Here is a 21,928-nt window from a genome sequence, read left to right as displayed (position 1 = left end):
TTTTTTTTTTTTAATTTATTTATTTTCGTTTTTAGCTGCGTTGGGTCTTCGTTGTTGCGCGTGGACTTTTCTCTAATTGAGGAGAGCAGGGGCTACTCTTCTTTGCAGTGCGCGGGCTTCTCATTGGGTGGCTTCTCTTGTTGCAGAGCACGGGCTCTAAGCACGCGGGCTTCAGTAGTTGTGGCACGCGGGCTCTAAAGCGCAGGCTCAGTAGTTGTGGCACACGGGCTTAGTTGCTCCGCGGCATGTGGGATTCTTCCCGGACCAGGGCTCAAACCCGTGTCCCCTGCATTGGCAGGTGGATTCTTAACCACTGCGCCACCAGGGAAGCCCAGCCATTACTAATTCTTAAAAGTACTCTCTTCTGCCTCTGTTATAAAATTCTTATATGCACACAGAGGATGCTTACGTCTTCATTGTTCTTGAGGCAGATGCCTCAAGAATGCATCAAGAATGCCTTCTTGATGTTGATGCCTGCCCAGCACCCATTTCCCCTTTTTCTTGCCATAGCATCCTGATTTTGCTCTGCAGGAACTACACCTCTTATATGAGATACAATTTAGTGGGACCTCAATCCAGGTGCCCATAATCCTCTGCTGAAGGCAGAGCGCCTAATGTCGGCCACACTAAGTAAACCCTCTCTCTGGGAGATGAATACTAAACAGAGTGACATAAAGACTGATTCAGCAACAAGTTGATAGGACTATCCTGCTCTTTATTTAGAACCCCAGATCTGCCTGGGTTCCTACCCTTTTCTTCCTGGGTGTTTTTGTTATTAATGTCATGTGGTAACTTTATATTTTGATATAATTTCAAATTTGATACACTGCTTTTTTTTATTTACAAAATTTTAAAACACTTCCACATACCTTAATTCATTTAACCTTAATAAACCCCCAAGAAAGATCATTATTTCCTTTATAGATGAGGAAACTGAGGTATGTAGAGGTTAAGTTACTTCAGCAAGGTCACAGCTACAGAGTGCCTGAACTTTGTTGACCTTAAGCTGGGGTTTCCTGACTCAGAATTCAGTGACCTATCTTTCCACAACCGCAGCTACCCCAGTTGGAAAGAGCAATACTTTCAGAATCAAAAGACCTAAGTCCTCTGCTGTATTTTACTTCTGTCTCAGGTGATTAATTGTAAGTTCTAAGGCACATTTGTCCTTGCATTTCTTTTAGTCCCTAAGAATTGGTTCTCAAAGTGTAAGCTTTGAAGGGTATTTATTACAAATGGTCCAAATGCTCAACTCATAATTAACACTTCTAATACAACACCTGTGGTTTTGACAGGAATTCTTTGTTTACATAATTTAGGAGCAAGCAGATAACACTGTGTTTCTTGTCAACTAAAAGTCTTCCCCCCTTTCTCACAGTTTGTTTGAGTTTTATGCTAATACAAACAGAAGATGAATATTGGTGCCAAGGGACTTCCCTGGTGGCACAGTGGTTAAGAATCTGCCTGCCAATGCAGGGGACATGCAAAACAAACAAACAAAATATACTGGTGCCAAGCCCCGTGGTGGGCACTGATACACATCAGCTCATTTTACCTCATTTCGCTCTCACAGGAATCCTAAATGCTGCTTTCTCCTTACCCTGACTGATAGCAAACTGAAGTTCAGAGAGCTGTAACAACTTGCCGAAGTCACAGAGCCAGAAGACAGTAGTATTTTTATCCTCAAACAGTTTTGGGAGAGGCTGAAAGTTTTTAGTCTTTTTTTTTTTTTAATACATTTATTTATTTATGGCTGCATTGGGTCTTTGTTGCTGTGTGCGGGCTTTCTTTAGTTGCGGCGAGCGGGGGGCCACTCTTTGTTGCGGTGCGCAGGCTTCTCATTGCGGTGGCTTCTCTTACTGTGGAGCACGGGCTCTAGGAGCGCAGGCTTCAGTAGTTGTGACTTGCGGGCTCAGTAGTTGTGGCTCTAGAGTGCAGGCTCAGTAGTTGTGGCACATGGGCTTAGTTGCTCTGTGGCATGTGGGATCCTCCCGGACCAGGGCTCGAACCTGTGTCCCCTGCACTGGCAGGCGGATTCTTAACCACTGCGTCACCAGGGAAGTCCCTGTAGTCTTCTTTATAATTTTTTTTTAATTTTTATTTATTTATATTTATTTTTGGCTGTGTTGGGTCTTCGTTTCTGTGCGAGGGCCTTCTCTAGTTGCGGCAAGCGGGGGCCACTCTTCATCGCGGTGCGCGGGCCTCTCACTGTCGTGGCCTCTCTTGTTGCGGAGCACAAGCTCCAGACACACAGGCTCAGTAGTTGTGGCTCACGGGCCCAGCTGCTCCGCGGCACGCGGGATCCTCCCAGACCAGGGCTCGAACCCGTGTCCCCTGCATTGGCAGGTAGACTCTCAACTGCTGCGCCACCAGGGAAGCCCCCTGTAGTCTTCTTAAAGACACTTTAATTCCTCCCAGTGACAAGCAGAGGCAGCAAAGGTTTGAGATCACTGATGTAGCTGTATAAGCCAGTGGGCTTTACCTAGGGTACATTTCTGCTATTATTTTATAAATACTTCATACATGTTTTTGTAACTATGATTGATAACCACAACAATGGAAACTCCTAGTAGATATTCATGAAAAGTAGCACACTTGAGGCATTAAAATAATTTTTTTTATTGGCGTATAGTTGCTTTACACTGTTGTGTTAGTTTCTGCTGTACAGCAAAGTGTTATCAGTCACCCGTATACACATATCCCCTCTTCCTTGGACTCCTTCCCATTTAGGTCACCACAGAGCACTGAGTAGAGTTCCCTGTGCTATACAGTCTGTTCTCATTAGTTATCTATTTTATATGCAGTAGTGAATATATGTCAGTCCCAATCTCCCAATCCATCCCACCCCACCCTTACACCCTTGGTATCCATACGTTTGTTCTCTACGTCTGTGTCTCTATTTCTGCTTTGCAAATAAGTTCATCTATACCATTTTTCTAGATTCCACATATATGGTTTAATATACGATATTTGTTTTTCTCTTTCTGACTTACTTCACTCTGTATGACAGTCTCTAGGTCCATCCAAGTCTCTGCAAATGGCACAATTTTGTTCTTTTTTATGGTTAAGTAATAATCCATTGTATATATGTACCACATCTTCTTTATCTATTCCTCTGTTGATGGACATTTCAGTTGCTTCCGTGTCCTGGCTATTGTAAATAGTGCTGCAATGAACACTGGGGTACATGTATCTTTTTGAATTATGGTTTTCTCTGGGTATATGCCCAGTAGTGGGATTGCTGGGTCATATGGTAGTTCTATTTCTAGTTTTTTAAGGAACCTCCATACTGTTCCCCATAGTGGCTATATCAATTTATTGAGGCATTTTAAAAATCAGGTCCCTCCCTATAACCACCCCCACTAAGTCTGTACAGTGGTGTTATCTGTGGTATGAAACTCTCAAATGAGCATTATATAGATGTCGTTGCATTATGTGAGAATATTAGTTGTCAGTCCAGTAGATTAGTCAATTAACTGTACTCTTAATAGAAGTGATTATGAACTGGAGAAAACACATCAAGATTAAGGTGTTTTGGAACAGATTGAACTTACTGATTATGAGTATATAAAAACCACAACTTTTAGCAGTGTTACCATGGAAAGGTACTGGATGCTGCTGCACCTCAAGTCTCACTTTCTGGGGTGCAGAAGCAAGACTGCAGAACTGCTTAGTTCAAAAGATCTGAGGGGAACATTCTCTCCTTAAAGGTACAGTTATCAAATTCAAGTCATGAGAGCGGAAGCATCTACCATCCTTACCCTAGCACCTTGGCGTGAAAAGTATACAAGTGATCATTTTTTGAATTGTCTAATCAGAATCCTCACAGGGCTATTCAGCTTTAGGTAGTATATATTATATAACAGGGCACAGAGACAAGATAACTCTAAACTAAAACCTCTTAGAAAGCAAAGTGTAGAAGTGTATATAGAGGGTGAGCTTCTTACAGGTTTGTAGATGTGTAAAAACATCTAGGGTAAAGAAAATAAGAACATTTATCTACCTGTTGGAGAAATGGGAACTGGAAAGAAAGGGGTATATGGTAAAAGAAGGGTATTTTCACTGCCGAATTTTAAGTGTGCACCATATAACCTTATTACCTACACAATAAACAATTCTTTTAAAAAGTTAATTACCTACAACCACTTGGGATAAATGGTCTGGTAGTGTCTGATAAAACAAAACTTACAGGCACCCCTTGACCCTGCAGTACCAAGCCCATGTTTTACTCGAGAAGTTAAAAAATATATCCATTTGTATTCAGAAGGAATGTTTTCACAGTAGACCCAACCTGGAAATAACCCAGATATTTATCAACAAGAAAATGAATAAACAACCCATGGCACATTCCTACAATGGAATACTACACAGCAATAAAAAAGAACAAATTACTGATACAAGCCACAACATGGATGACTCTCAGAGACATACTAAGAAGCCAGACACATGAACTTATCTACGAAACAGAAACAGACTCACAGACATAGAGAACAGACTTGTGGTTGCCAAGGGGGATGGGATGTGGGGGAGGGAAGGACTGGGAGTTTGGGATTAGCAGATGCAAACTATTATATATAGAATGGATAAGCAACAAGGTCCTACTGTATAGCACAGGGAACTGTATTCAATATCCTGTAATAAACCATAATGGAAAAGAATATGAAAAAGAATATATATAAATATAAATATATGTAACTGAATCACTTTGCTGTACACCAGAAACTAACACAACATTGTAAATCAACTATACTTCAATAAAATAAATTTTAAAAAAAGAAGCCAGACACAAGAAAGTACATCTTGTGTAATTCCACTTATTTGAAATTTTTGAATAGGCAAAACTGATCTATGATAGGGAAAAAAATAACACAACAGTGATTGCCTATGGGGGTACACGGATGGGGATGGCTGGGAAGGGGCATAAGGGAACCATACGAGGGGTAATGAGACTATTCTATATCTTGATAGGAGTTTGGGCTAAACATTGGTCAAAGCTCTGCAAATGTTATACCTAGGATGTATGCATTTCACTCTATGTGTAATTTACCTTTAAAAAATCCCATAAACAAATTGTGAACTCTGGTTAATGTTATGCATGCTGATATGAGAAGGGGTAGAGTATGCTGATGTTTGTAACCTACTCTAAAATGCATCAAAAAAATAAGATGGATTGCTGGATGGATAGGTATGTGATAAAGTGAGAGGTAAAAGCAAATACGGCAAAATTAACAATTGTAGAAATAGGTATGGATATATGGTTGTTCACTGTACAATTCTTTCAACTTAGCTGTATGTTTGACATTTTTCATAATAAAATGTTAGGGAAAATTAACCACCTTACTATGACTTAAATTTTTTTTACTTTTCAGAAAAATTTAGTTGGAAAACAGGGAAGGGAAATGCTTGGAGGATGAGAGACCTGAAATATTTAACAGAATGTGATTTGAAGAGAAAAACATTTTTAAAAAAGATATTTTTGAGAGCATCCAAATTCAGTGTGAGGAAAAGATTACTTTGCATTTATGATTATTTAAATAAGTTTAAAGAGCACAGAACAATTTGAAAGATAATAAAAGGCTGAAGGGAGAGAAAACAAAACTTTAAAAAAATGAATTCATGTGGCTTTTAGCAAGAACAGTTATTGCATGGTTATAATGAAGATTTATAAAACATGCACAAGTCTCCCCAGACCCAACCATACAAGCATGCATTCACTAATGAAATTTTCACTAATAGCTTATGATTGCCAATGTTTGACATGCCAGAGATGAAACCATGGCAGTGCCTGAGGTCCCTGCTCTCAAGAGTTCTAGAAGGAGGAGAGAGGAAATGAGCAGGTAAACAAAAAGACTGGCAAACGATAAATGCTCTGAGAAGAATAAAACAGTTGACAACAAAAATTGAGTGGGTGGGGCAGAGGGAGCAGTGAGATGGGTGGTCCCTGAGATGACATTTGAAGGCATCAGTCTTGGGAAGATCTGGGAATGGTTTTCCCAGCTGAAAACAGGGACCATTTTGCTGAGGTACAGAAAGCCAGCGTGGTTGAAATGCAGGGGGCCCAGGGGAGGGTAATTGGCAATATGTGGGACAGTAAGGTAGGTAGGAGACCAACCATAAAGCCAGAGCTAAGCGTGATGGGAAGGCACTGGAGGGTTTTAAGTGGGAGAGTGATACGACTTGATTTACATTACATAGATCACTGGCTCCTGTGTGAAGAATGGATTACAGAGGTACGAGAGTCACGGCTCAGAGCCCGTGTTAATTCCATTGTAAGGGTTGGTTCAAAAGAGGATGGTGGGGCTTCCCTGGTGGCGCAGTGGTTGAGAATCCGCCTGCCAATACAGGGGACACGGGTTCGAGCCCTGGTCTGGGAAGATCCCACATGCCACGGAGCAACTGGGCCCGTGAGCCACAACTACTGAGCCTGCGCGCCTGGAGCCTGTGCTCCACAACAAGAGAGGCCACGATAGTGAGAGGCCCGCGCACCGCGATGAAGAGTGGCCCCCACTTGCCGCAACTAGAGAAAGCCCTCACACAGAAACGAAGACCCAACACAGCCAAAAATAAATAAATAAATAAATAAATTAAAAAAAAAAAAAAAAAAAAAAAAAAGAGGATGGTGGCTTAGCCCAGCAAAGTAGCAGTAGACAGTGTAAATGGACAGACAGATTTAGTATTGATTTGGGAAGCAGAGGCAAAAGGGCTTACAATATACCAAATGACAACAAATATATGCCCCATTATGCTAAGTGAAAGAAGTCAAATACAAGACTATTTACTGTATGACTCCAAAGCTCAGTGACAGAAAGCTGATGGGGTTGCCTGGGGCCCAGGAGTTTGGGGAGTGGATTGATTGTAAAGGATTCGAGGGAACTTCTTAGGGTAATGCAACTAACTGTTCTAGATCTTGTTTGTCGTGGTGGTTATAGGATTGTATACAATTATGTACTGTATCACCTCAAGAAAGCTGAAAAACGCAACCCAACTAAACAAAAAATGCCCCAGTGACAACAAACAACAACACTGCATGAGAATCACAGAAATACACACAGCACAGAACCATTCAGAATCCTGTAGGAGTCCCTCCCACACAGCCCCAGGTACAGAGTAGCTACTCGGTAAATGGTCAGTAGATTGAAATAACTAAATCAGTTATGAGCAATGGGCCAAAGGGGAATTTTCTGGGCAGGGCCCAATGTTCCCATTAATAAATAAGTGTTGTGTCCTTCTGGAAGAACCCAAGGGGTAAAAATGAACACAAACCCCAGAGATAAGAAATTCCTATTTGTCTATCCCCCTCTCTCCCTCCATAAGGCGGCTGAGAATGACGAATCACAACAGACATGATCAGAATTAGGAGAATGTAGGGGAAAGATAGAAGTCAACTGCATTTTTTTTAAAGACCGATTTAATGTTTTCAAACATTCTGAATGAGTTGTCATTGCCTTTTTTTTTTTTTTTTTGGCCGTGCCTTGTGGCATGTGGGATCTTAGTTCACTGACCAGGGATAGAACCCGTGCCCCCGGCAGTGGAAGCACAAGTTGTCATAGCTTTAAAATCAGATTTCACACACAAATTCAAATTTCTGGCTTCTCTTGAAAAGCTAAGTCTCCTGCAACTCTGGACTCATTTCCCACGTGGCCACATGGCTCGGTGCCCCTTCCTGTAGACACCCATCCTCTTCGCTCACTCACACCCCTTGCCTCCCCCCTGCTGACATCAATCAGGAACCAGATAATGACTCTAAGGACTTTAAAGCCAGCTGGGAACTTAATTATCCCACCCCCATTGTTTATTTTATTAACCCCTTTCTGTTTCTCTAATTAAGTGATTAGCAATAAAACTCATATAAGGAAAGGGTGGCAAGGTATTGGAGGAAAATGGGGAAAGGGTTGCTGAGGACACTGGGTAAAGTTATGCACGCAATCTTAAGGGGGAAAACTGCACCCTAAGTATAGGAGAATTAAAGAGGAAAGGGCTGTATTAGGGACTCCATGGGGCCTAGGGCTAGACAGGCAAAATAAGTAGCCAGAGGTGGTCCCTAAATGTGGTTCTGGAAGAAGCCCTTGGCAACATGTGGTTGGTCTAACATTTTCATTATGTTCTCGACACTGGGCTGCCTCACTGTGGGTAGGCCAATATGAAGCTGAATGAAAATCTTGGGCTCCCTTGGGGAGCTGGAACATATAAATAGAATAAGGGGAGTTGCAATTGTTATTCGAAGGGAGGATGAGAGTCTCGGGCTAAAATACTCCAATATAGGACAATACAAACACACACACACACACACACACACACACACAACCAGTCTCCCTCTTCAGTGATCCAATGATGGATCGATCAGCCTGGACAGTCCCAAGCGCAGCTATTCTTAGAGCACAGGCCTTCAGCCACTGTCCCTCAAGATTTCCTTGGAGGTGTTTATGTATTCAATTAGGTTACGCTCAAAGTCCATCCTGGGAATCATTCAGCCTCCAAAAATTGACTCTGTATATCTCTACACTCCTTTACGTGTTGATTTTTATATTTAGCCCCCTAAGGAAAATTTTATTTCCTTTAATCTACAGTCTTACAGGGGTGCCTCTCTATAACCCTCAAACACTGTCCTCAACTTGCAGTACCTTATGTCAATTAAATAGGGTTATCTGAGGCTGTACTTCTCAAATCTTAAAATGCATATAAATCACATGGGCATCTTGTGAAAATGCAGATTGCGATTCAGCAGATTTGAGTTGGGGGCTGAGATTCTGCAATGCTGCTGGTCCTAGGACCAGTAGTCAGGTGCTAAAGAGAATCCCGGTGTAAAAACTCAGTCTGCTACATTATTTAGGTTCTGTTTGTTGGAGAATATGTAATTTAATAGATCACTAATATTTAATGTGCCTACGACAACACTAATGTTGCTAAGTAACACAGAGCAGTTCAACCACCAGATGAGGCAAATTTCAGGCCAGCTTATTACATCTTTCTAAAATTCTCGGTAATACAGGCACAGATGAGTAACCCTATAAAAGAAAGGGAGTTCAAAAACTATCATGGGACTCCTCTCTATGACTCAAACTCCATAGCACCAGCTGGCTGGCACTATGAAATGGTTGTCCAAAGTTGTGCTCACCAAAGTATCCAAATTTTGTCTTTTTTTAAAAAAATAAATTTATTTTTTATTTATTTTTGGCTGCGTTGAGTCTTCGTTGCTGCACGTGGGCTTTCTCTAGCTGTGGCAAGCAGGGGCTGCTCTTTGTTTTGGTGCGCGGGTTTCTCATTGCAGTGGCTTCTCTTGTTGCAGAGCACGGGCTCTAGGCACGCGGGCTTCAGTAGTTGTGGTATGCGGGCTCAGTAGTTGTGGTGCACGGGCTTAGTTGCTGCACGGCATGTGGGATCTTCCCAGACCAGGGCTCGAACCCGTCCGTGTCCCCTGCATTGGCAGGCGGATTCTTAACCACTGCGCCACCAGGGAAGCCCCAAATTTTGTCTTATTATTATTATTTTTAAATTAATTAATTAATTTATTTTTGGCTGCATCGGGTCTTAGTTGCGGCACGAATCATTCATTGCAGTGCACAGGCTCTTGGTTGCAGCACTTGGGCTTCCCTCCAGTAGTGGCACCCGGGCTCCAGAGCACGTGGCCTCTGTAGTTGCAGTGTGCAGGCTCAGTAGTTGCAGCACGCACGTGGGATCTTAGTTCCCCGACCAGGGATCAAACTGCGTCCCGTGCATTGGAAGGTGGATTCTTAACCACTGGACCACCAGGGAAGTCCCCCAAATTTTGTCTCAGAGTCATTCATTAATTCAAAATACTTAACACCTACTAAGCGCCAGACCTTTAAAAGGAGTGGCAATGCGGAAAGTAGCATTCCTTTATTAGAGCAACGGCTCTCAAGAGTTTTGGGTCTTGATGGTACAAAAGACTCCAATCATCCTATTTTAAGTGATGCTTACCCAAGTACATTAGAAGGAGGAAGCATTCTATATACATTTGTTTTAGCATCAGGGGCCTGGATGATTTCATCTTAAAATCAAATCACAGGTCAACAGGCACATGAAAGGATGCTCAAGCTTGCTAATCATCAGGGAAATGCAAATCAAAACCACAATATCACCTCACACCTGTCAGAATGGCTATCATCAAAAAGAACACAAATAACAAATGTTGGAGAGGATGTGGAGAAAAGGGAACCCTCGTACACTGTTGGTGAGAATGTAGATTGGTGCAGCCACTGTAAGAAAATGGTATGAAAGTTTCTCAAAAAACTAAAAATAGATCTACCCTATGACCCAGCAATTCCACTCCTGGGTATATATCTGAAAAAAACGAAAACACTAATTTGAAAAGATACACGCACCCCAACATTCATAACAGCATTATTTACAATAGCTAAGATATGGAAGCAACCTAAGTGTCCATCAACAGATGAATGGATGAAGAAAACGAATGGACTACTACTGAGCCATAGAAAAGGAACGAAATTTTGCCATTTGCAGCAACATGGATGGACTTGGAGAGCATTATGCTAAGTGAAATAAGTCAGACAGAAAAAGACAGATACTGTATGATATCACATGTGGAACCTAAAAAATACAGCAAACTAGAGAATATAACAAAAAAAAAGCAGACTCACAGAGAACAAACTAGTGGTTATCAGTGGGGAGAGGGAAGGGGGAGGGGCACTTTAGAGGTAGGGGATTAAGAGGTACAAACTATTAGGTATGAAATAAGCTACAAGGATATATTGTACAAAACGGGGAATATAGCCAATATTTTATAACTAAATGGAGTATAACCTTTAAAAATTATGAATTACTATATTGTACACCTGTAACATATAATATTGTACAGCAACTATACTTCAAAAAAAAATCAAATCACAGGTCAAATATTATGTCAACATAAGTTGCAATCAGATGGGAACCTTCCACGAACTCCCACTACTTCAATTCAACTACTAGCATCTGTGCCCATTTAATATTCTACAGCCTCTTAAATGGATGAACTGTCCATTCTCCTGCCTAAGGCCAAGCCCCCCACTGTAAATCCTAGCTCTGCAATTCTCTTCTCTCCTGTGCATCAAAATTTCCCTCACTATTGGTTCATTTCCATCAGCATACAAAATATTCCATTCTTCTTTTAAAAGAAAATTCTCTTGATCCCACTTCTTTTTCCAGCTATTGCCCAATTTCTCTCTTCCCTTTGCCTCTAAACTTCACGAAAGGGCTTTCTCTACTCCCCCATCTCTATCACGTACTCGACCTTTAAAGCAGCACTGGATTCAGCGGGTCCCTCTTCCCTGGAAAATACTTCTTGCACTCACTCAGCCTCCAGGACACCTGGGGGTTTCCTTCCTCTCCTTTGGCTGCTGCTTTTCTGGCTTCCATGTCCCAGCTTCTTCTTCTTCTTCTTTTTAAAATTATTTATTTATTTATTTATTTATTTGGTTGCACTGTGTCTTAGTTGTGGCAGGCAGGCTCCTTAAGAGTTGCGGCCTGCGAACTCTTAGCTGCGGCCTGCATGTGGGATCTAGTTCCCTGACCAAGGATCGAACCCGGGCCCCCTGCATTGGGAGTGCGGAGTCAACCACTGCGCCACTGGGGAAGTTCCCATGTCCCAGCTTCTAAATATCGGTGGGCACCGCTGCTCAGTCCTTGGACCTCTATTCTTTTCTAACTATACTTAACTCCTTGATGAGCTCATCCAGTCCCATGGATTTATATTGAGTATATGTTTATGATTCCCAAGTTTATTATCTACAGCCCAGCTCCTCCTCTGAACTCCAAGCTCACATATCCAATTGTCCACTCAACAGCTCCACTCGGTTGTCTCAAACTTGGCTTGTCAGTAACTGAACTCTTGACTTAACCGTGATCTTCATCCCCTCCTCTTAGTCTCTCCCATCTCAGTTAGAGCGGCTCCAGCCTTCGCTCAGGCCAAGCACTTTGCAGCCATCCTTGATTCTTCACTTTCTTCCACGCTCCGCATCAAATCCATCGTGTTACCAGCACCTTCAAAGACATCTCTATAGCCCTACTATTCTCATCACCCCCACAGTCCCCATGCTGGCCCCGTCCTCTCCCACCTGGATTACTACGGCGGCCTCTGAACTCAATCTCTTCAGCTTGCTCCTCCCTCTACAGACTATTCTCAGCAGCCCGAGAGATGCTTTTAAATCAGCTCAAGCCATGAATCTGCTCAAAATCCTCACTCAGAGGAAAAGGCAAACTTCTTATAAATGTCCCCACACCAGTCAAACTAGCTTCCTCACCTCCTGCTTTCCTCTGGACCAACACTGTACAAAATAAGGCCCTGTTTATTAAGAGTCCATGCTTAATTAAGAATAGAAATTGAGAGAAGTAATATTTAGAAAATTGTATAGGAATCTGACAGAGTAATATTATGCTGTTGAATCTAATAACAATTTTTCAAATGACGGCTTGTATTTTATATATCTTTTTTTTTTTTTATTGGCCGTACTTCATGGCTTGTGGGATCTTAGTTCCCCAACCAGGGACGGAACCCGGGCCACAGCACTGAAATCACCGAGCCCTAACCACTGGACTGCCAGGGAACTCCCTATCTTTGGTATTTTTAAATTTCATTTTTCCACAATACATTTTTTATTTTATAAAATTATTGGTCTATGATGGGCTGGAAATTAAAACAAAACACTTCAGAGGTTCTTTACAACAGATAATTTAAGATGCACTGCTCTAAATATCCTAATATTGCAACACCCACATACTTCCTATCTCACTTCTTTGTCTTATTTTTTTAATCCTTAACACTATACAACAAACTACATACTTAACACCTGTATCTTGTTTATTGTCCATCTTCCTCATAAGAATGCAAACTCCAAAAGGATAAGCCTTTGTGTCTGTGTGCTCAGCACAGAGCAGGCCACGTTGGCTGGATCAAAAAACGAATGCACCCCATGCAACAGTAGGTCTAACCAAACAACCCACAGCAAACTAAAATGATAATGATGAAGCTAAATAAACAATGACTTTAATTTTAAGAAAACTGTGGATTCCTACTGTCTGCTTGAGCAACATGTAGGTGTGTGCACAGCTGCCCGATAGTCAGGCTTCTTAAGAGAATTCTGAAGTGTCTTCTAGTAAAGCCTGATAATGATCTAATTTTTGGTTTTGATCACCAGATTTTAATAACCCTTAAAAGCCTGTTGAAAAGATGTGATGGTTAGTCTTATGTATCAACTTAGCCAGCCTATAGTACTCAGTTTAATTCAACACTTAAGCAAATGTTGCTGTGAAGGTATGTTGTAGATGTGGTTAACATCTATAATCAGTTGACTTCAAGTAGAGCGATTATCCTCAATAATGTAAATCAATTCCTTAAAATCAATCTCTCTTTCTCTCTCTCTCCATATATTTATATATAACCTATTGGTTGTTTCTCTGGAGAATCCTCACTGATAGAAAATATGTATAAATATTATAATAAATAATAGGATAAGTAGCTTTAATCTTAGGTTAAAAAGAAGTCTTTGGGATTGCGTATCTCCTGTAAGAATGAAAGCACTGTGGGCTTTGGAAGTGAAAAGGGTAAAGGGAGTCAAAAGGTACAAACTTTGAGTTATAAAATAAGTAAGTCATGGGATGTAATATACAGCATGGTGACTATAGTTAATAATACTGTATTGCTTATTTGAAAGATGCTAAGAGAGTAGATCTTGGGACTTCGCTGGTGGCGCAGTGGTTAAGAATCCGCCTGTCAATGCAGGGGACACCGGTTCTATCCCTGGTCTGGGAAGATCCCACATGCCACAGAGCAACTAAGCCCATGCACCACAACTACTGAGCCCGTGTGCCACAACTACTGAAGCTCGTGTGCCTAGAGCCCGTGCTCTGCAACAAGAGAAGCCACTGCAATGAGAAGCCTGTGCACTGCAACGAGGAGTAGCCCCCGCTCACCCCAACTACAGAAAGCCCGTGTGCAGCAACAAAGACCCAATGCAGCCAAAAATAAATAAATAAATAAATTAATTAATTAATTAGGAAAAAAAGAGAGTAGATCTTAAGTTATCATCACAAGAAAGAAAAATTTTATAACCATGTATTCTGACAGATGTTAACTAGACTTCTGGTGGTGATCATTTTGCAATATTTACAAAAATTTAATCATTATGCCATACACCTGAAACTAATATAATGTTATATGTCAATTTTACCTCAATAAAAATTCTAATATAAAATAAAATATACTAAAATTAAAAAAAAAAAAGAATGAAAGCACTGATGTCTATTTCTGGGTCAGTTTAAAACACATCAGGAAACCTTCAGACTCTACTTAGAGAACCATGAATTTGATGATCATACTTGACCACAAATGGAACATTTTAATCCATTTACCAGAAAGCACTTCAGAACTATCCTTAACAGTTTCATTTAAAAAAATTAGGCAAATTCTGTGACTTGGAGCAACTCAACCCAACTCAGGTCTATGACGATGTGGCTCTTTGTACTGTATGGTCTGCTCTGGTTTGTATTTAGCTCTCTTAGGCCCATTCTCAACCTCTTGACCCTTTTTGGGTAACTCCCTTAGCTCCAGCCTTGAGCTCTGTCCCTAAACCCACTTTCCCAGTGCCTTTGGGACATTTCCATTTAGATGTCTCCCTATCAGACTACTGTACATTCAACAGGCCTAATTGTGAGTTCATTAACTTCCTCCTGAGCTAAACTCTGTCCCCCTATATCTCTGTCTTCGACCTTTGTCTCCCTCGGTATCTACCATACCAAATTTCTTGAATATTTCTTTTAAATGTAAATCAGATTCCGTTTTCGTTTCCCTTATGCAGTTTCAACTCATCTACTCCCTCTTTCCCCAGCTCACTGATAATAGAAAAAAGGCAGAGGTAGGAAGTCTTTTCCCCCAAATCTACTTTTACAACTGATACGGAGATATGAATAACGTCAGTTTGAAATGACAGACATTAAAACAGAACTTCTTAAATTAAAGTCCACCAAATGAAAAAAGAACTAAGCTAAAAGTAAGGCTATCTGGGACATCTTGGAAATGTCACAGACTTATCTTTTGTGGCCCAGTTTTATTCCAAAAGAAACACAGAGATAAGAAATAAAACCTGGAGGCTTCCCTGGTGGCACAGTGGTTAAGAATCCATCTGCCACCGCAAGGGACACGGGTTCGAGCCCTGGTCCAGGAAGATCCCACATGCCGCGGAGCAACTAAGCCCGTGCGCCACAACTACTGAGGCTGCGCTCTAGAGCCCGAGAGCCACAACTGCCTAACTCCGAGCGCCTAGAGCTTGTGCTCCGCAATGACCAGAACAGAATGAGAAGCCCGCGCACCACAACAAAGAGTAGCCCCCGCTCGCCGCAACTAGGGAAAGCCCGCGCACAGCAACGAAGACCCAGCACAGCCAAAAGTAAGTCAATTAATTAATTATTTTTAAAAAAGAAATAAAACCTGTTCATGGGTTTTTGCTTGTTTTACGGAATGACTTTGATGGAAATAGAAACTATGTTTTGACACCTGAAACTAACACAACATTGTAAATCAACTATACTCCAATAAAAGTTAAACAACAACAAAAAAAGAAACGTTTTGAGCCTATATTATGAGCTACTTTTACACTTTAAATACTCAAAAATTCCATTACTCACCTTATTTTACAAATGAAGAAGCTGAGATTCAAAAAGATTAACCAAAGTGGTGATTACACAGCTGGTTAGTGGCTATGAAGCTCTCACTGTTTTACTGCATCACAATACATATATACATATTCATTCAAGGTATTGTTGCCATATTATACTTGCTTGACTTGAAACTAGTTTATAAACAGAAATTAGCATAAACAACCCAGTTCAGCAAGTTTGGAAATTAGCTTAAGTATGGGATAATGTAGAGGTTTCATTTGCACTTCCTCATTTTCCAAATTAAGTTCAAAGGAAGAGAGTAATTCATTTAGGAAGTACAAACAGTGTTAGGAAGGCTCACCATCCCCAGAGCAGAAGGGACTCTAGTTAACATTTACAAAGTGGAAGAGGCCCAAGTAAATTTGCCAAAAGTAGGAATATGGAAATTCTGCCCCTGGCCAGAACAATGGACATAGATTTGTCAAAACAAAGAACAGTAAAGTGAGGGAAGGCAATTTGTCCAGCCCTTATTGTGCTACTTCATGACTATTTTTCCAGTTGCTGGTTTCCTATTCACTCTAACAAAGAAAAAGATTAAACAAAGGAGTCAACATTTTGCAAATTTATATTACTCTTTAGCAGAAGCAAAACACTGCACACACTAAGTTATAGCATTCAAAATCCAAACCAGGGAAAACAATAAGATAACAATCTCCAGTAGCAAAGCTGCCCAGTTCAGTTCTACAAAAGAAAATCTTCCAAGACTTGAGGCCCACTGTGTGTCTTCGGTGCAACCTAAAAGTTTTAATGCTAATACAGACTAAATTTAAAGGTAGGTATCCTGAGGTTATTACTGCTCTGAACCAATCAAGGTATTTCATATAACGCAATAACATCTTGGCTTCCATCTTGGCCTTGGGGAATTATGTCAATGAGCTACATCTGGACAGCTGGGAAACAACGTCAGTAATCAGACAGGAGGTAAATTAGCCTTGAGTTTAAAGTACAGAGCTGAAACAACAGGCCCTGAAAATATGGCCACAAAAGAAGGGCCAGGGACACTCTTTCTTTAAACATTGTGTGGGCTGCAGATTTTTCTCCCTGGCTCTCTGCTGGGCTTTTCGGTGTTGAAAACTGCTTCTCAGATACTAGGCTATAGGTGTCAAGGACCACCTAAGTCCTTTTAAAGACGGTTTGTGCACTTGCATTCATGATTTATGATACTTCTTTTTTCCTGGTAAGCCAGAAAGCACTTACTGCCTCGGGGCTTCATCAAACTAGTTAGTCGGCGGTCCAGAGAAGACATTAAGTGGGTTTCCACTCATGCTCTATGAAATCCCCTCCCCCACCCGCCCCCCACCAATCTCACCCACACACAGTCACACACCCACGCATCCACGGGAAGAAAGCTTTTAAGCAAATAGAACACAAACTCATAGATCCAACCCCTATTACTAATTACTCAGGCACACGTTAAGGACGTGCCAATTTTATAAAGGGATTTTGTTTTAAAACTCTTCCTAGAAACTACCACGGCTGTGCGCTAACAGCGAGTTTTAGTTGGTGTGTACGTGGTTTCTAAGACAGTTATTTTTATCTCTACTTCCTACCGCGGTGGGGAGGCGGTGCGTAAGGCAGGTAGTCTGCGACCTCCTTCACTCGGTTGGCTGTGTTTTAAACTGCTGCATTCATGGGCTTGGGGGGTAACGTTCAAGCCGCAGACCCCGCCCTGGCGGCTTGTTCAACTCTAACGACTACAGAAAGTCACTTGGACGTTCCCGTTTGATTGACCTTTGAGGGGTTTGGGTGTCTGTGTTGGGAAAGGGAGGTGGGGATGGAAAGACAGTTTGCACAGATCCTTGTTTGCTTAAGAGACCAGCCTCGCGGGCGTTCTAGAACACGTGCACAGAGCCAGCAAAACAAAACCGACCCGGGTTCCGGGCGGAGAAGGAAGCACCGCCCGATTAACCGAGTGGAGCGGGAACTGCGCTCGGCGGGAGCCCCTGCCTTGGGCCCAGGCGGGTGCTGCTTCTCCAGCCAAGCGCACCCTCCTCAGCCGGCAAGCCCTTGCTCCCCGCGGCTCTCGCGCCCGGAATTCCCGTCCCAGGGACTCCGCACTTTGGCTGCGGGAGGAGGCGGCTCTACGGGGGCTGCAGGGCCCGCTTGTTGCTGTTTTCTCCTCCTGAAATCCTGTGTCACCTTCCGACTGGGCACTTTCCCCGTGGTCCGCACTCGACGGGTCCAGGTCTCTCCCTGCAGCAGTTTCCTTCAAGAGCCGGCTTCTGTACCCCCAGATCCCCAACGGCTCCGCTAACATCGCCCTCCCCAGGGGGTGGGCGGGCAAACCCAGCTCCCCTGGCACTTACACGTGGCCACAGCGGGTCCGGACGGGGTGGTGCAACACCTCGAGGCAGACGGAGCAGTCGAAGGACGTGACGGGCAGCTCGGGGTCCCCCCTGCGCTCCAGGGCCCGCGGGGTGGCCGAGGCGGGCGCGGATTTTCCGCTATCGCTGCTCAGCACGGAGCCCATCGCTGCGCCTCCGGCCCAAACCGTTGCCAAGAGCCCGGTGCCTGCAGCCGGCTTGTTTTGTTGTCCCGCGGTGGAGGAAGGAAGTCCCGGCCCAGCCGCGATCGCCGCCTCCCAGAGCGCGCAGCCAGCGCAGCCCCGAAGCAGCCTCCGCCGCGGGGCCCAGCCTCGGTCTGCGGCAGGCCGAGTGCGCGGCCGCGCGTCTGAAGTGAGCCTTCGCTCGCTGCCTAAGTCTAGGCTTGGAGGCGGAGGCGGCCGCCGCACCGTGCACGCCGCGACGTCCAGTGGCCCTGGGAGGATTGAAACCTGACACCTCAACTGCAGAGCAGAGGACCTGGGCGGGCAGTGAGCCTTCCAAGCAATCGCCCGCCTCCTCCTTCCGAACCACTGTAGCAAGTGAATGAAAGTGCGGGCGTGGTCCTGTTTGAAGGCAATCAGAGAACACCCACTTGTAAGGTGGTGGTCCTATGGGTCCTGCACTGTTGTAATCATAATAGGCCACAAAGATGATCTACGAGCGTCTCCTAAGAAAGTGCTAATCACCACTTCCGTCATGTAATCAACACTGCATAAATGGAGAGGTAGCATGCAGTAGTGGAAAGAGTTCTGGGACCTGGATTCGAATCCTAACGCTAGGACAGGGATTCTAGTGCTAAATCCTAGGACCCTCCCGACCCCCACCCCGTCCAGGTTCGTCGCCTTAGAATCTCCTGCTGTTGTTTGTATTCCCCTCTCCATCCTCTTTTGAATATTTATGACCAAATATAGCATTTATTAATTCACGCGTTTAATAAGGCTTTAAAGCCCACTGCCAGACTCCTTTCTGGTGATGGGGACACAGTTCCCAACAAGCAAACAAAATCCCAGTTCTCGCAGAACTTACTTAAAAAACTTTTTTTTTTTTTGGAGATATAAATTCACGCTCTTTTTATTTAAAAAAATCCATGGTAATACATAATATGCATATGCAATACACACAAACGATAATACATAATAATCCTATAAACTTCACCCAGTTTTCCCCAGACTTTACTTTTAATGAGAAGCTATAAGTAATCAACAATAAATAAATAAATGAACAAGTTTATTTCAGCTGATAAGAGCCAAAAAGAAGATAAAACAGGGAGTGAGGATGGGGGCGGGGAGGGTAAGAAGGTCAGAGAGGACTTCTTGGATGCGGTGACATTTGAGCAGAGTCATGAATAATGAAAAGGAGTCAGCCATTCAGAGATTTAGGAAGAAGCTCTGGGAACAGTGAGCGAGGCAAGAACAACAACAACAACAAAAACCAGAATCAAGGGTGTGGAGCTGGAGCATGAGGGACCAGGGGTGTAAATGCGATGAAATGAGGTAGGAGACGGTCCTGATCATACCCAGTCTTACAGGGCAAGACCAAGAGTTTGGGTTGATTCCAGGTGCCATGTTTGATTTACTTCCACTGCTGTGTGGTTTGGAAAAGACAGGAACAAAATAAGAATGGAAGCAGAGAAACCAGTTAGGAGGCTACTGAATGAATCCAAGTGAGGATAATAATGGCCCGAACCAGGGAGTCATCTGGGTGGTAGGCGAGAGATGGACAGGTTTGTGATATATTTTAGACAAAGACCTAAATGGGCTTGCTCATGAATTGGATATAGGAGTGAAGGAAAGATAGCTATTGCTACCTGTAAAAGATAAACAAAAACCTTCCCTTGATCCCACATTTCCCTCAGCTCCTACACTATGTCTTCTTTAAGGCCAAATTTCTTGACCTGATGCTCTACTTTTTAGGTCTTCATTTCTTAATTACTCCATCCTTATGCCATCTAACCTGGGTTCTGAACTGACCACTTTATCTGTCCAAAAACTGCTTCGTCATCAGTGTTACTGGTGGGTGGCTTTTATGCGGATAAATCTAATAGACTCCTTTTAGTCCTTTTCTTGCTCACCTCTCAACTGCATTTGTCAGTGTTGACTGCTCCCTCCTTGTAGAAACACGCTTTGGCTTTCCTTCTTTCTTTCTGGCTGTTCTTTCTCAGTCTCCTTCACTGGACTCCCCTGCTCCATGGAAAAGCTAAGTGCTAGGGATCGTAGGATTCTGTCTTGGGACCTTTTCCTTTCTGATCACTCATTCCCTACCTAAGAATCTCAAAAATCACATAGATTCTGTTACCATCTAGATTCCAAACTCTTTATCTTTCCTCTAGGCACTCAAATGCCCAACTGCTTGCTTGATATAATCACCTGGTTGCTTCAGGCACCTTCAACTCAACACCGCCAACAATGAACTCATTATTGTGACTTCCCACCTGTTCTACCTCCAGTTGTTTATTCCTCTCTTAGTAAATGGCATCATAATCTACCTAGTAGCTCAGTCCAGACACCTGGGAGCCATCTTTGATTTCTTCCTCTTCTTCACTCACATTGAATCAACCCCAATCACAGTTCTGCCTCCAATATATCTCTCAACAGTTCTTGAATTGTTTCATTTTTCTCTATTCCCATGGCCAGCCACCACTTACTTTAAACCACTGTGTTCTCTTGTGTGACCTGTTGCAATAGTTCCTATCTTCTCCACCTGCATCCACAATTGCCACTGTCCAATCTATTATCCACATCGCAACTAAAGTGACCTTTTGAAAAGATATCCTATCTTGTGTCACTCCATGCTCAAAAGACTTAAATGGCTCTCCATAACCCTTAGGATTACATTTCAAATCCTTAGCATGATCTACGAAGCTCTCCATGATCTTACTCCTTCCATAACTATAATCAGTAGAATACCTTCAGCAGCAGGGAATATAAATTCAACTGAACGCACCTTAATCAATGAGGATATTTGTTATCTAATATGTAAATTAGTCCAGAGCGAAGCAGTTCCAGAGTTGGCTCAGCAGTTAAAGATGTCCTTAAGGTCTCAGCCCTTTGCCATCCCCAGTGTATCAGTAGTGTCTTCCTCATGGCAGAAAGATGGCAGGAAATGCTCCAATAATCACATCTACACACAACCATCTCCAAAAACAGAAAGGAAAGATAGAGTTTCCTTCTATTAGCTCCTTCTCCTTTTAAGTGGGAGGAAAACATTTCCTAGGGGCCTTCCTCTGCAGACTTCCCCTTATATCCTATTTGTCTAAACTGGGCCCCATGATGGTTCTTAAACCAGTCACCAGCAGAGGATAATGAGGGTACTCTAACGGGCTTAAACTCATAATATACTCCATCAGGCTTGGCATTTCAGTTGTCTGAGCAATACAATTAGGGGTTCTTTACTGGGAAAGAAGAAGATAAGGAAATTGGATAGGCCAACAATAGGGCCTCCCAAAATACCATTTTGGGCCCCATCTGCTATCACTCTCTCCCTTATTCTGCATGGTCCTAAATTTCTCTACTTCTTATAATTCCTTGACTGTACTAAGCTCTTTCTGACCTCAGCGCCTTTATACATGCTTTTTTGCTCTGTTTGAACACTTCCTACCAACACCCACAACTCTCAGCTCCCTCTAATTCAAATCTCAGGTCTTAGTTTGGTGACTTTCTACACCACATCCATCTCATACTATCATCTCCTTGATTTTCTCATAGTCTGTGGGATTGGCCTTCCTATTTCTCCTGTGGCGGCTACTCTAAGAGTAGACGTAATGAATGTGACGTGTAGGAGGAGCCTTGCGTGTAGGAGCTGATACATGTATTTATCTTTATATATGTAATTCAATACTAATTTCACAAGATAGATATTATATGTTCCCATTTTATAGGCTCAGAGAATGTAACTTAGCAAAGGTCACATAGCAAATATGTGGCAGATCCAGACTTTAA

At 42.7% G+C, this 21,928-nt stretch overlaps 1 protein-coding gene across 6 annotated transcripts in view; it reads right to left on the bottom strand.

Moving 5' to 3' along the window:
- RNF125 (ring finger protein 125) overlaps window positions 1–18,446 on the bottom strand; it is a 50,219-nt gene extending 31,773 nt beyond the window's left edge. For 2 of the 6 annotated variants that reach the window (XM_036823318.1, XM_036823317.1), the window contains exon 1: window positions 17,973–18,446. In XM_036823318.1, coding sequence (XP_036679213.1) covers window positions 17,973–18,136 — 164 coding nt within the window. In that variant the 5' untranslated portion in view covers window positions 18,137–18,446. The remainder of the gene's footprint in view (window positions 1–17,972) is intronic. The other 4 variants (XM_036823320.1, XM_036823322.1, XM_036823321.1 and 1 more) reach the window with 3 other exon arrangements.
- Window positions 18,447–21,928: the final 3,482 nt, after the last annotated feature.

This window comes from Balaenoptera musculus, chromosome 14 (genome assembly GCF_009873245.2).
Source record: "Balaenoptera musculus isolate JJ_BM4_2016_0621 chromosome 14, mBalMus1.pri.v3, whole genome shotgun sequence".
Taxonomy (NCBI): Eukaryota; Metazoa; Chordata; class Mammalia; order Artiodactyla; family Balaenopteridae; genus Balaenoptera; species Balaenoptera musculus.
Note: the sequence above shows the minus strand (reverse complement) of the source record. Positions and strands in the feature narration are given on the sequence as shown.